This window comes from Helianthus annuus, chromosome 16 (assembly GCF_002127325.2).
Source record: "Helianthus annuus cultivar XRQ/B chromosome 16, HanXRQr2.0-SUNRISE, whole genome shotgun sequence".
Taxonomy (NCBI): Eukaryota; Viridiplantae; Streptophyta; class Magnoliopsida; order Asterales; family Asteraceae; genus Helianthus; species Helianthus annuus.
The window spans coordinates 107652981-107665942 of record NC_035448.2 but is presented as its reverse complement, the minus strand read 5'-3'; the positions used below and the strand labels follow the sequence as shown (position 1 = coordinate 107665942).

Below are 12962 nucleotides of genomic sequence, written 5' to 3'. Positions count from 1 at the left end.
ACAGTACTGATACCAAAAATACCGGTTACAGTATCAGTTTAGGAAGGTAAAAAACGGTAGTGAACCGGTACCAAGAACGCCAAAAGTCGGTACCGAATTGGTACTTAAGATCTTTCGGTTCAGCAAATTTGGTACTGGTACCCAAAACAATTTGATCATCTCTGACCACGTGTTTCATACGAACAACATCGTTACCATACAACTTTTTTGTTGATTTTCTTTCGGTTATCTTTTAGTGTTTTTTTTACATTTTCTTTTTGTTCTTGTCAGCAGTTCCGTTCGCAACACGCTGGTAGTGATTTCAAAACACATGTAAACACATACTAAATAACAAAAGAAATTCGCCGCAACGCGGCGAACTTCTTTAAACCTAGTTAATATAAGTAATATCAAAAATAAAAACTAAATAAAAACATAAATACATGAATTAATGGTCATTGAATATGAAATCCGTTCAACAAATTCTCTTATTTTAGAAGTTTAAGTTTTAAAGGTTAGTAAACTCTTAATGGTAAATAAATGTATGCCTTTATGTGAGAAGTAAATAAAATAATTTAATTCTTCTTGAATAAATGCTCCAAAGAAAAAGTATAAAATAAAGAAATTAGCACACTAACCAAAACAAATGAAGCCCTTGCAGAAATGTTTTTCTTTTGGATATACCAAAATCAAGTGTTTTCCAATGGGCCCTTAAACAAGGATTTATTTCAAGTCATCTTGGATGGAATTATGGATCTCCCATTGGAGATACTCTAAGGATGCTTAAGGGCACCCGTAGCATTGGAGATAGTCTAAGAGGCTGTTTGGCAACATCTGAATAGTTAAGTGCTGAACCAGTAAGATGTCTGAACCATTAAGTGTTGAACCAGTAAGAGGTCTGAACCATTAAGAGCCTGTATAATGCTTAACCGTTCAGAGGCAAATGTCTGACCAATTCAGATTAGAGGTCTTAACCATTCAGACTATGTATAATGCTTAACCATTCAGAGGCAAATGTCTGAACCATTCAGACATCTGCTCGTGAAACAAACAGTCTGAATCATTAAGTGCTGAACCAATAAGAGGTCTGAACCATTAAGAACACCGTTAAGAGATAAATAAACAACCCCTAAGTGTTAAGTTGAGGGTGACAACGACCAATAACGGGGTAATAAAATCTAATAACCCTTATTTATTTTAGAGTAAACTGCCATTTTGGTCCCTGTGGTTTGGACACTTTTGTCATTTTAGTCCAAATCTCAAACTTTTTAAATCTGGGTCCCTGTGGTTTCACTTTTATTGCCATTTTAGTCCAAAATTCAAAAACCCCCTTTTTTTACTGTTACAGCCTGTTTATTTTGTCTTTTGTGCAGGGGCATTTTTGTCCAACTGATTTTCATTTAACATATTAATAATTAATAAACTAAATAAAATATATTTAATTCTATTAAATACCTTTATTTAATTCCTTTAAATACTCTTACTAAAAAACGAATCGAAATTGAATGAAATATACCTTAGAAATGGGCTGCCTCTTGTTGTCAAGCTTCTCCTTCTTAGCCTTCTTCCTCTGATCCTCAGCAAGCACAGCCATCCTCTTAGCAGTCTTGGCACACGGGTTCAACCTCAGCATAGTATTCAAATTCTTCAAAGGATTCTTCTTCATCGTCACCCTCTTAACCTCCTTTTTAATCGGCTTCACAACCGACTGCGCCTCATCCGAATTAATAATCCTCGCCAAATCGACATTCTCCATCTTCGCCCTGGGCAACACATACCCCCTCTTCTTCTCACTCACCTTATCAACTGAACCGTAAATCGAATCCAACTTCTCAAAAGCCGATTTCGTCCAAATCATAAACCTACTTGAATGTCCACCAGGAGCCAATTTCAACAAATTCAACCTCTCCACATTAGCAATCTCCACATCAGGTATGTTCCTAAACGCTTTCACTAACTTAGCACCCTCAGTTCCGTACACAATCAACGGTCCTTTTCGGTTAATATACCTTCTGTTCCTCATCTTCCCCTTTCCAGGCCTAATCCCAACCGAATCCTTCGCCTTTTCAGCATCCGAATACGCACCGATCTGTTTCAAAACCTTTGCAGCATGCGTTTTCTCCACACCTTCAGCTGAGTCACTAACAACTAGTGGTAACTCCGGCATCGTCTCAATCCGGTGGCCACGCGCCATCACAAGCGACGAAACCGCAGACGCAGCGATCGCCGAAATGACGGCATATCGTTTCTGGTTAACGTTAATCTTTCTATGCCAGCGGCGCCAGATCCTCGTGGGAGCGAACATACGGCCACCGGCGACATCTGTAAATGCGGAAGATTATGATCTTTGTCTTAAATAAGATTATTTAAAGGAATTAAATATATTTTATTTAGTTTATTAATTATTAATATGTTAAATGAAAATCAATTAGACAGAAATGCCCCTACACAAAACCGTAGATACCAAAATGGCAGTTTACTCTTTATTTTATTTTATTTTATTTTATTTTGATGTTTACAAAAAAGCAGCCCCAAACAGGCGGAGAAAACCCTTTTCTTAACTTCTTGTTCTTCTTCTTCCATTGGCAAAAAAGTTGGATGGGTTTTGGGGTTTTGGAGAATGAGATAGTGCTCTTCAATCAATATAGTTAGTTTCCATTCTCATTTCATTGTTTGTTTGTTGCAGATGCTGCTCTTCGTAAACGGTGTCGTCTCACCTACCGCCCCCCCTTCTCCGGTCACAACCTTGCTTCAATCATACCCTGGTTTGCTCCCTTCCTTCCTTCCTTCCTTCCTTCCTTGTTCATCCTCTCCATTATTTTCATTATTCTATAATTTGCTCATTCATTCTTTGCAATCAGTTATTGGCCAAATGTCACCCTAAAATAATCGGAATCAATCATAATGGGGTTATTACCCAAACACGTTACAGATCCTAATACAAATATATGGTATCGTTTTTTTAAATACAGTGTCACCCCTCATATGTCAACTCGTACTTGCACACATATGTTTAGTAGCTAAACTACAAGGGGCATAATGAGTGGTTCCGCTCAAAACGGGTTTAGGTTAGACTGGCCGGGCTGTCAACTAGCTGAGCCAGGCCTGGCTCGTTTACAAACCGAGCCGAGCCAGCTCATTTATCTTAACGAGCTGAAACGACCCAACTCTTTTATTTTTGTTATCAAAATTAATCGTATATGTTTACACATATTGATACATATAAAACAAAATATATATGTATACATACGCATAATGCAGACTTCGTAAATTAAAGAATTTGTAATTTATATAGATTAAAATTTGTGTTATACAGTATACTTTTGGGTTATAGTTTATACATACAACAACAACAACGAACATACCGTGTAAAATCCCACCAATAACAAAGCTATTGGTGTTTGGTATCGTCCGGGGAGAGTAAGAAGTAGCAAAGCTATAGTTTATTTAAAATTTGGGCTGCATTTCGAATGAGTCAAATTCGAGCGGGCTTTGAGCAAGTTGTGAGGTTTTTGAACAACCATAAAAACGGTTTGTCTTGAAGTAAGGGTCAAGCAGTACCAGATGAGTTTTCCCATAATGATTTTACTTTTAATTCTTCATGAATATTGAATGCATTAGTGATTACGAAAATACTCTTTATTTTTTGTTAAAATGATATGGGAAAGATCTAAGTCCTTGAATAGAATGATCTGAGATACGCATTAAAAATATGCTTGACCCATTCTCCTTCCTAAGTTTTTTTCTTTTTTTTTTCTTACCCGTTTGAGATAAATACGCCCCGCTTGCGGTATGCGCATATAATGTATATATGTGTGGGTACTCGGGGGGCAAAAGTGAAAGTGCACTAATTTTAACGTTATTTTAGTAATTGCGTGAAAATAATGTTAAAAGAGGGGGATGGTTGATCATGCATCATGTGGTGGCGTTGATAGCCGAAAGACAAGGGGGTACATGCACTAATTGGCCTTTGTCTTAATTGCCGAGTGTTATGTGCCTTATGTCCAAGGTTTGATGCAAAACTACCATCGAGCCGGGGGTCTCACTGGAAGCAGCCTCTCTATTCCTACGGGGTAGAGGTAAGGCTGTCTACATCTTACCCTCCTCAGACCCTACCTCAGCTTATTGGTGGGATTTACTGAGTATGATGATGATGACCCGTTTGAGATAAAACACAACCCAAATTGACAAACTGATAAATACACGAGGTGAAACTTCTATCACTAATGACTGAATTGTGCACATGTCAGGTGCTTACACAACCTTTAGAACTCAAAACAGCTGTTTAGAATTGGTGTTCTATGAAAGGCATTTGCAAAGGCTTGCTAATTCTGCAAAGATTCTTTTCGAATCATGCCCGAAACTTCTATTCCAGCCAGAAATCAGTTCAACATCAGCATACCTGCAACAAATGAAGTCTATAGAATGGGAATCAATGATTCCGTCTTTTGTTAATGATTCAATGACAAAAGCAATACCCTATGCACTGAAAGAGAGAAAAGGTGAAACAGAATTAGCATTCACTGCTCTCGTCACGGGAAATTTGGAGAATTTGATTCCCGATAAGAGGGTAGATGAAGAAGATATTAATAGGGTTTTTGATATGCATCTACATGTTAGTTTATATGATCCTATTGTATTTGGGGTCCGGACAAATGGTGCTCATCTGGCTGTTGTGGGCCGCGCTAGGGATATTGCAAATGCGAAGTATTCGGATTGGGTGAGGCAAGTACAATGTAACTAGTAAGTTAATGCGGCTAAATGAGCAGTTGGGTAACGGGTCAAAATGGGTTCGGTGAACATGTGAGATTTTTCTCTTGACGTGAAACACTTTTTGTCCAATATCTTATCTTTTTAGTAAATCAATGTATATTATATTAAAATACCCTGGTATATACGCGCTATTTTACATTATACGCGCTATTTTACATGTATATTTAACAAAAACCTAAAATCCAGCAGTTTTATAGCTATATTTAATTGCTATCTAGCACTACAGACCATAGCGAGCATGGACCTCTACACCACGCTATTCGCTATAGCGATCGTAGCGATCGCTATTGACAACTATGAATGGGTCAAAATGGGCTTGGTAACATGTCAAAATGGGTTCCAGTCAAATGATGAATTTTTGAACGAACCTATTGGGTCGGGTGTCTTACTACGGTTTTGGTTCAACATCTTAAGTTTTTTTTAATAAGTAAAAAACTGTCAAGTACAACTTCCGCGATTTGCAGCCCATTTGACCCGAAATTGACCCACTCATAATAAATGGGTCGAAATTGTCACCAAGATTCATGCAAAATTAATGTGTTACTTTCTAGGACGTGAAAGATCTGAAAATATGATTATTAAGCAGGATTAGGAAACCTTTGGAGAAATTGAGGCCTCCATCAGCTACCGAGCTCTTGCTATCAAATGATGGAGATCAGATTCTTGAGGGTTGTTTGACAAATTTTTTTGTTCTTTCTCGTAAGGTATGCTGTTAAAGCTGGCAATTTCAGTCTTTCTAAGTAAATGAGTCGATTCAGGTTATTATTTATTCTTAACAAATTATAAGGGAAAATAAAAAAATTAGCTACAAAGAAAGTGGTTTGTACCTTCTAAATCATTTTATTAAAAAAATAGATTATTATATTAAAATAATGTAACAGTTACTTACGTCTCTTTTTGATTGGCAGATAGTATTTGACACCCTAATTATTTGTTTGCTCTAAAGAGTTTGGATGAAATTGTGTTACGGTTGACCCAACCAAACCTGCACCACAAGTGCCTCTTTTGACTTGAACCCTTTTGCCTACTTGCTTTCTTTTTTGTTTAGGTTTAAATTAGTGCAACAAAATGTAACTGGTACAGTGGGACAATCTTGCACTGGAATTGTTGAAATGCCTTTTAATACTTGAAAGAAAACAAAATGTTCTATATCCAACGCGTCAAACAGATAAAAACAAAAAAAATACTAAAAAAGGAAATGGGTTGAACGGGACAAAAGTCGCCCAAAGTGTTTGCTTTTGAATGCTTAATAGTACCTCCTAGATCATTTTATCTAAAATATCAGTTTATCACTGAAATAACAAAGCTATATATCTCTCTATTTTATAGAACTGATTTTTTTGGGCAAATTGGATTTTAAATAATCCCACCTTTCTCAATTTGGCCGATAATAATCCCAACTCTGTTCTTGGCCGATAATAATCCGAACTGGTCCACTTTTGGCCGATAATAGTTTGCGTTAAATATAGCTTAAAGGAGTTAAGTTTTTTTTTCGAATTACAAGCTGATGTTTTAGGGCTTTTGATTAGAACGAGGATACGAGTTGATTGATGTAAAATTTACCTCGAAATACTGCCCCAAACGACGAAAACGGTGCTTCAATTCGGGTGTTTAAACTTCCCATTAACAAAAATCAAGCCGTTTGAAGCATCGTTTCGAGGTAAGTTTTACATAAATCGACTCGTATCCTCGTTCTGATCAAAATCCATAAAACATTAGTTTGTAATTCGGAAAAAAAAGCTTAACTCCGTTAAGCTATTTTTAACGGCGGACTATTATCGGCCAAAAGTGGACCAGTTCGGATTATTATCGGCCAATAACGGAGTTGGGATTATTATCGGCCAAATTGAGAAAGTTGGGATTATTTAAATCCAATTTGCCTTTTTTTTGTGTGTGTGTGTAAATCTGACACACAAGTTATTTGTAACTTTCTAAAAAGTTTGGACAAATGTCATTTGGTCAACCCGTGCCACAAGTACTTATTTTGACCAAGCTCTTTTGCTTACTCAATCTTCAACTTAATTTAAAGTTAGTGCAACAAAATGTAAAACCGATACAGTGGTAAAAGTGTAAAACCATATGCTTGGGCTGTTCTTTAATTGTTTAAGAGATCACAAAGAATACAATGCTAACTGTAAGTTGCATCTTAGACTTCAGTCATTGTTATTTTGTTTAACTTTGATTAGATATATCATCCAGCTTATCTTTCTTTTTGTCATGCAGGATGATATAGAAGAAGACAGTGAATATGCAGAAAATGAATTACGAAAAAACAAATATGGCTATTCTCTTGAATTACAAACAGCTCCGATAAGTGATGGTGTTCTTCCAGGAGTAGTGCGGGAAGTGGTCATTGAGTAAGTTATGTATAATTCAATTGACAAATTTCTATTTGAGTAAAGTACACAGATAGTCCCTCTGGTTTTTCCAAAATTTTGGATTTGGTCCCTAGCTTTTTAAAAGTACACGTATGGTCCCGTTGGTTTGCACTTTGTAACACATTTAGTCTCCCACTTTTGCCAAAAGTACATGGATGGTCCCTGTGGTTTGCACTTTATAACGCATTTAGTCTCTAACTTGGACCTCCTGAAACCTTTAGATTTGTTGGCTGGGGACTAAATGCGTAACAAAGTGCAAACCACAGGGACCATCCGTGTACTTTTGGAAAACTAGGGACCAAATCCAAAATTTTGAAAAACCACAAGGACTATACGTGTACTTTCCTTTTTCTATTTTTACAACTTGGCATTCTATATTTGCAAATTAACTTAGTTTAGGGGCCATGTGAATGCCACTTTTGTTTTACAGGGTATGTTTGAAAATTGGAATCCCAATACGAGAAGTTGCCCCATCGTGGTCCAAACGTCACTTGTGGGAAGAAGCGTTTATTACGAGTACGCTCTTTACTCCAAAGGTTCTATTGTGAAGTGGGATAACATATAGCAATCGTTTTGCAAAACATTGGCAAAAGTAAGACGTTGAAGGATATAGATGTGATAACATTATTGCGGAAAAATAAAAAGAAATAAAAGGGTAAAAAAAAGTTATGAAACACAATTGTTGATTCAAAAAAAACCCAAAATGTGCAGAAAGGTAGATATGTTGTTGAGTTTAAAAGATTCACTTAAAGAGTAGCATTACAGGTATGGCTAAATGCGCTGTTTTGACGGGCTAGGTAACGGGTCAACATACGCTTGGGTCAAAACGAGCAATTTTGGTTCGAATCTTTTTCTCTATTTTTATAAATCATTGGTAAGTAGCATATGAACACAAATATATAATTCAACTTTTTGTATAAAAAACTAGGGGGGGGGGGGGGGGGGTTTGCCTTGAAAATACACTTAGGGTGGCTTATGGAAAGTTTATTCTCTTCAACCTACAACTTGTTGCCTTTTTAGCTGTTTTTTTATTAAATCCGTTAGAAATAAAAATAATCCGAATCGACTCATCTATATCTAAACAGGTTGAACTAGCATGCAGTTAGTAACTACTTTTTGTGTTGATTATTATTACACATAGTAAAGAATTGTATCTTTTTACAGACAGCTTAAGGCTTTTGCAGCATGTGGAAACAATTCGAGTTCCGAGTTCGTGGAACTCACTGAGTTCTAAGACCTGGAAGGAGGTAACATGGGAGGAGAAACAATTTGAGGTTTGTAATATTATAACCCTCATTGAAATACAAACTTATATATGACGCGTGTAGGCTTTGTTTTCTTGCTCATGAAAAAATGATTTATTGATTTTTATATTAGGAGGGTCCTGGAAGCATAACTGCTATAATCCAGGTAAAGTGTATTGTTTATTGCTTTTGACATGTATATAATTGGTCGACGAGACACACGCATTTGAGTACACTTGAGCCTGCTTTGAACCCGTTTGACCATTTTCTTTATTGCAATTGTAATTGTGCAGAAGGAAGTCTTGAAGATGGCAAAGCTTGAAGACCACTCTGTCAAATCATTTCTTAAGTGATGTAATTAGATCAATGTGTGTTCTTTTAGTTTTTCTATTTTTTACTGTAGTAGTTATGACCGTACAAACCTTTTTTACGGAGTTGAGATATGTTTGTTTTTTTGTCACATAAGCATTCTAGGATTACACTGTACAACATATATATACACAAAGAAGCGGAGACAAAAATAGGATAACATAACTGAGCTCTTCTATTGCTCATGAATTTTGGGGTGTTGTATTATGAACCTATTTTCGTGACATAATATTATCGAATACTGTATAGCATATAACATAACATAATATATATATATAATATTATATAAAGTAAAAGAAGATATTGGTAAATTCATGATTTTCCTCTTTGATTATGATAACATGGTCTATCTTGAAACCGTCGCTTCAATTCTTGATGTATTGGCAATTTACCTAGTGAAACTCTTGTTTTTTTTCATCAAAGACAATCTTACTCGCATAATTATCATATACTGATTTCTTCGCTCACAAGAAACGTATGTTTCGCCAGTTAACTCATAACCATCCATGAGCGAAAATGAGTGTAAATCAACGATTCTTATCCAAGTGAGATCATCAGAGTAAATGTTAAAAGTGCCAATGATTAATTGCCCATATAAATTTTGTTTATCAATCATCAATACGCTATAGTTTTAATTATTAAAATCCAATTTGTATAAAAAAACATAGTTATATATTACCTAAAACACAACTAAAACTAGGGATGAATTCGATTTTGTATCGAAATATACCTATAATAAATTCGGTACGGTAGCGGTTTGATATCGAAAATGAATAACCAAAAAAGAAAAACACTAAAAATGAATAACCGATCCGACTGCGTGGCGAGGCCAATACACGCGAGGTGATCACGACCATCCAATCTTAATACTTGAGGCTGTGGCGTCACAAGATTTGTGGATCTGGCATTCTTTCTTTGGTCTCCCTGGTTTACTCAACGACCTCAACGTGCTATACCAATCGGCGATCTTTAGCGATGTCGTTAATGGAACCGGTCCGGACACCCGTTTTACAGTTTCTGGGGTTGAGTATAGACGCGGGTACTATCTTGCTGACAGAATATATCCGTCTTGGTCTACAATTGTCAATACTATTCCATTTCCCGAGGACGAAAAAAGGAAAAAATTCGCCAAGCGTCAAGAAAAGACATAGAACGTTGTTTTGGTGTTTTACAAAAAAAATGGGCCATCATTCAACAACTGGCACGTGCGTTCACCCCGAAGAGGTTGCGCCTTTGTATGTACGCTTGCATTTTGCTCCATAACATGATTATTGAAGATGAAGGTCGTGCGATTTGTGAGTATGATGAGAATGCATCTTACGAGAATACTGTCCCGGTAGATCCGACGCAACAGGATTTAAACTCGTTCGCGCTAACCAACGACTACTGTCACAGCCCCCGATCCCTAGTTCCCGGGAACGGGCGGCCGCGAGCCAGTTTCGGTGGTATCACGTTTATTTATCCAATTTGGCAGCGGAAATTTTCATCAGGACCGTAGTTAGGAAATATTTAATCAGAGTAAACCACCATATTTTATAACATTAAACATATGGGTAAAACCCAAGTTTTTCAATACACACATTTTATAGGAATAAATCCTATTTATTTAAAAACATCCATTTTATTCTTAGGTAACTTTATTGCCACTTTTCCAAGCCTCCAGTGCTGTCCAGCTGGCTTCTATTTGACTTTCACATTTTGTTACCTGAAATGCGTTTTAAAAAGATTTTGTCAGTGGGAAATACTGGTGAGTGAATCCCATTTTAATCATGTTTAAATAAAAAGTAATTTCACAGTGAACAGTATTGAGGGCGATCCCGCAATTACATTTGTTTCCAAGTTATACCAATTATCACCCGTTGGTACTGTCAGACCTGACTTGTGGAAATGTTACTCCTTAACCAGGTAGTAACAAATTTTGTATACAAAACCCCAACACACCCACGATAATTGTATTCTTACAAATACTCAATAACTGTTATTCGCATAGAAAGGTATTTAAGGTTTTGTAAAAACAGTTAACAAAATGTGGATCAACTCACATTGCTGTTTTAGGTTATCCTTTAGGGTTTCCTGGTGAATATCTATAATTTACACAAATGCACACGTGTTAGTATAATAACCCATTTTAACATTAGTAATACCCTCCCCGAGACGGCATTCCAACGACTACGTCGGGCAGAACCACGACAGCCGTTACGGAACCCTAGATCAATTGGGCAGAGTATCTAATACGCCTCCAAGGGTTATAATACTTACATCGTAGCAGAACCTCGCTAATTAGGGGGTATAATGCCCGGGTATAATAACGCCACTACAGAAAATTGAGATTGAAAGAAAGAAATGAACGATCGGACTGAAGGCCCGTTGCCTTCTATTTATAGGGCTGTAATTGCGTCCTCACATGGCCCGCGTCAAGAATGGGCCAAGCTTACGCGGCCCGCGTCAACGCTGGGTCAACACGTAGCTTGGCTGGGTCACCTAGTAGGCTTGCCGGGTGTTGGGCCACGTGGCCGCACCGGGCTTTGCCACATTCTGAAACACTCGCGGCCCGCATCAACTTAAACGAAATCATACGCGGCCCGCATGAACTAAAGATTTCAGCGGAGTCCGGTTACACCTTAATGCGGCCCGCGTTAAGTTGAGGTGAGGTCCTACGCGGCCCGCCTCAGCTTAATTTTTAGTGTTTTTAATTTATTTTATATATTATAATCTATCTTGGGCTCGGTTTTCATATACGGGGTGCATATAAAGACATGTTGAGACATTTTAAGATGTATTAGGGTGTCAAAATTATTATGAGGGTGTCGGTTTTACCGAGGGTTGTTATATCCTCCCCACCTTGTTTTAGAGCTCGTCCTCGAGATCTACTAGAACAAGTGTGGATATTTCCTTTGCATTTCTGATTCAAGCTCCCATGTGTATTCAGGTCCTCTTTTGGAGTCCCATTTCACTTTGACCAGAACTAATCTCTTATGCTTGAGATTCTTAATTTTCCTATCTTCAATCTGTAGAGGTCTCTCTACAAATTTGAGTTGTTCATTTACCTCTATATCTTTAAGAGATACTATGAGTGATTCATCGGCTAGACACTTTTTGAGATTAGATACATGAAATACATCATGTATTCCTGCCATTTCCTCAGGCAGTTGTAGCTGATAGGCTACAGGTCCTACTCTTTTAAGAATCTTGAAAGGTCCAATATACCTGGGACTTAACTTTCCTCTTTTGATAAATCTTACCACTCCTTTGCAAGGAGAGACTTTTATCAATACTTTATCTCTTACTTGAAATTCTAATGGTTTGCGTCTGTTATCAGCGTAGCTCTTTTGTCGATCACGCGCTGCTTTCAGTCGATCCTTGACTTGAATGATTTTATCAGTTGTTTCTTGTACTATCTCGGGTCCAGATAGTTGTTTTTCCCCAATTTCTGCCCAACAGACTGGGGTTCTGCACTTTCGTCCATAAAGTGCTTCGAATGGTGCAGCATTGATACTTGTGTGGTAACTGTTATTATAAGAAAATTCTATTAAAGGTAAGTGTTCGTCCCAATTACCTCTGAAATCAATTACACAAGCTCTAAGCATGTCTTCCATAGTCTGGATTGTTCTTTCGCTTTGTCCGTCCGTTTAAGGATGATAAGCTGTGCTTAAGTTCAACTTGGTTCCCATTGCTTTTTGGAAACTTGACCAAAAATGAGAAGTAAAACGGCTATCCCTATCAGAAACAATTGATAAAGGAATTCCATGTAATGAAACAATTTCATTTACATATAATTTGGCTAATTGTTCCATACTAAAGGTTTCCTTCATTGGTAGGAAATGAGCTGACTTGGTTAATCTATCTACAATCACCCAGATTGTATCATTACCTTTTCTTGTTTTGGGTAATTTGGTAACAAAATCCATTGTTATCAATTCCCATTTCCAAACTGGCATTTCTAATTGTTGTAACAAACCTGAGGGTTTCTGATGTTCGGCTTTAACTTGTGAGCAAGTTAGACATTTAGAAACATAGGCTGCTACATCCTTTTTTATTCCTATCCACCAGAAATTTTTCCTTAAATCCTGGTACATTTTATCATTTCCTGGATGCATCGTATATTTAGATTTATGGGCTTCTTCTAATATACGGTGACGTAAATTTCCTAATTTAGGTATCCACATTCTCTTTTTATGGAACCTCCAAATTCCATCTGTTCCTTTTTCTAATTCCTTAA

The 12962-nt window shown here is 37.1% G+C and overlaps 2 protein-coding genes across 10 annotated transcripts; one reads left to right on the top strand and one right to left on the bottom strand.

Annotated features, from left to right (window-relative positions):
• Positions 1-364: 364 nt before the first annotated feature.
• Positions 365-2311, bottom strand: LOC110919391 (60S ribosomal protein L4; the record flags this gene model as incomplete). Its single annotated transcript, XM_022163664.2, has 2 exons — positions 365-370; positions 1496-2311. Coding segments are annotated over 2 exons (822 nt in total), but the record flags the coding sequence as incomplete, so codon positions are not given.
• Positions 2312-2508: 197 nt separating this feature from the next.
• LOC110916055 lies at positions 2509-8961 on the top strand. Of its 9 annotated transcripts, none has more exons than XR_004884082.1 (9): positions 2511-2744; positions 4230-4704; positions 5339-5456; positions 6976-7109; positions 7561-7646; positions 7896-8004; positions 8295-8404; positions 8508-8540; positions 8668-8834. XR_004884082.1 is itself a non-coding variant. In XM_022160800.2 (9 exons), the coding sequence occupies exons 1-8, from the start codon at positions 2666-2668 to the stop codon at positions 8725-8727; spliced, it is 1095 nt and encodes a 364-aa protein (XP_022016492.1). In that variant the 5' UTR covers positions 2511-2665; the 3' UTR covers positions 8728-8736; positions 8889-8961. The 9 variants fall into 9 exon arrangements, 4 of the variants coding, with proteins under 4 accessions (XP_022016494.1, XP_022016492.1, XP_022016496.1 ...); XM_022160800.2 differs by lacking the exon at positions 7896-8004 and adding an exon at positions 8889-8961 and having other exon boundaries at positions 8668-8736; XR_004884080.1 differs by lacking the exon at positions 7896-8004 and having other exon boundaries at positions 2509-2744; positions 7530-7722.
• Positions 8962-12962: the final 4001 nt, after the last annotated feature.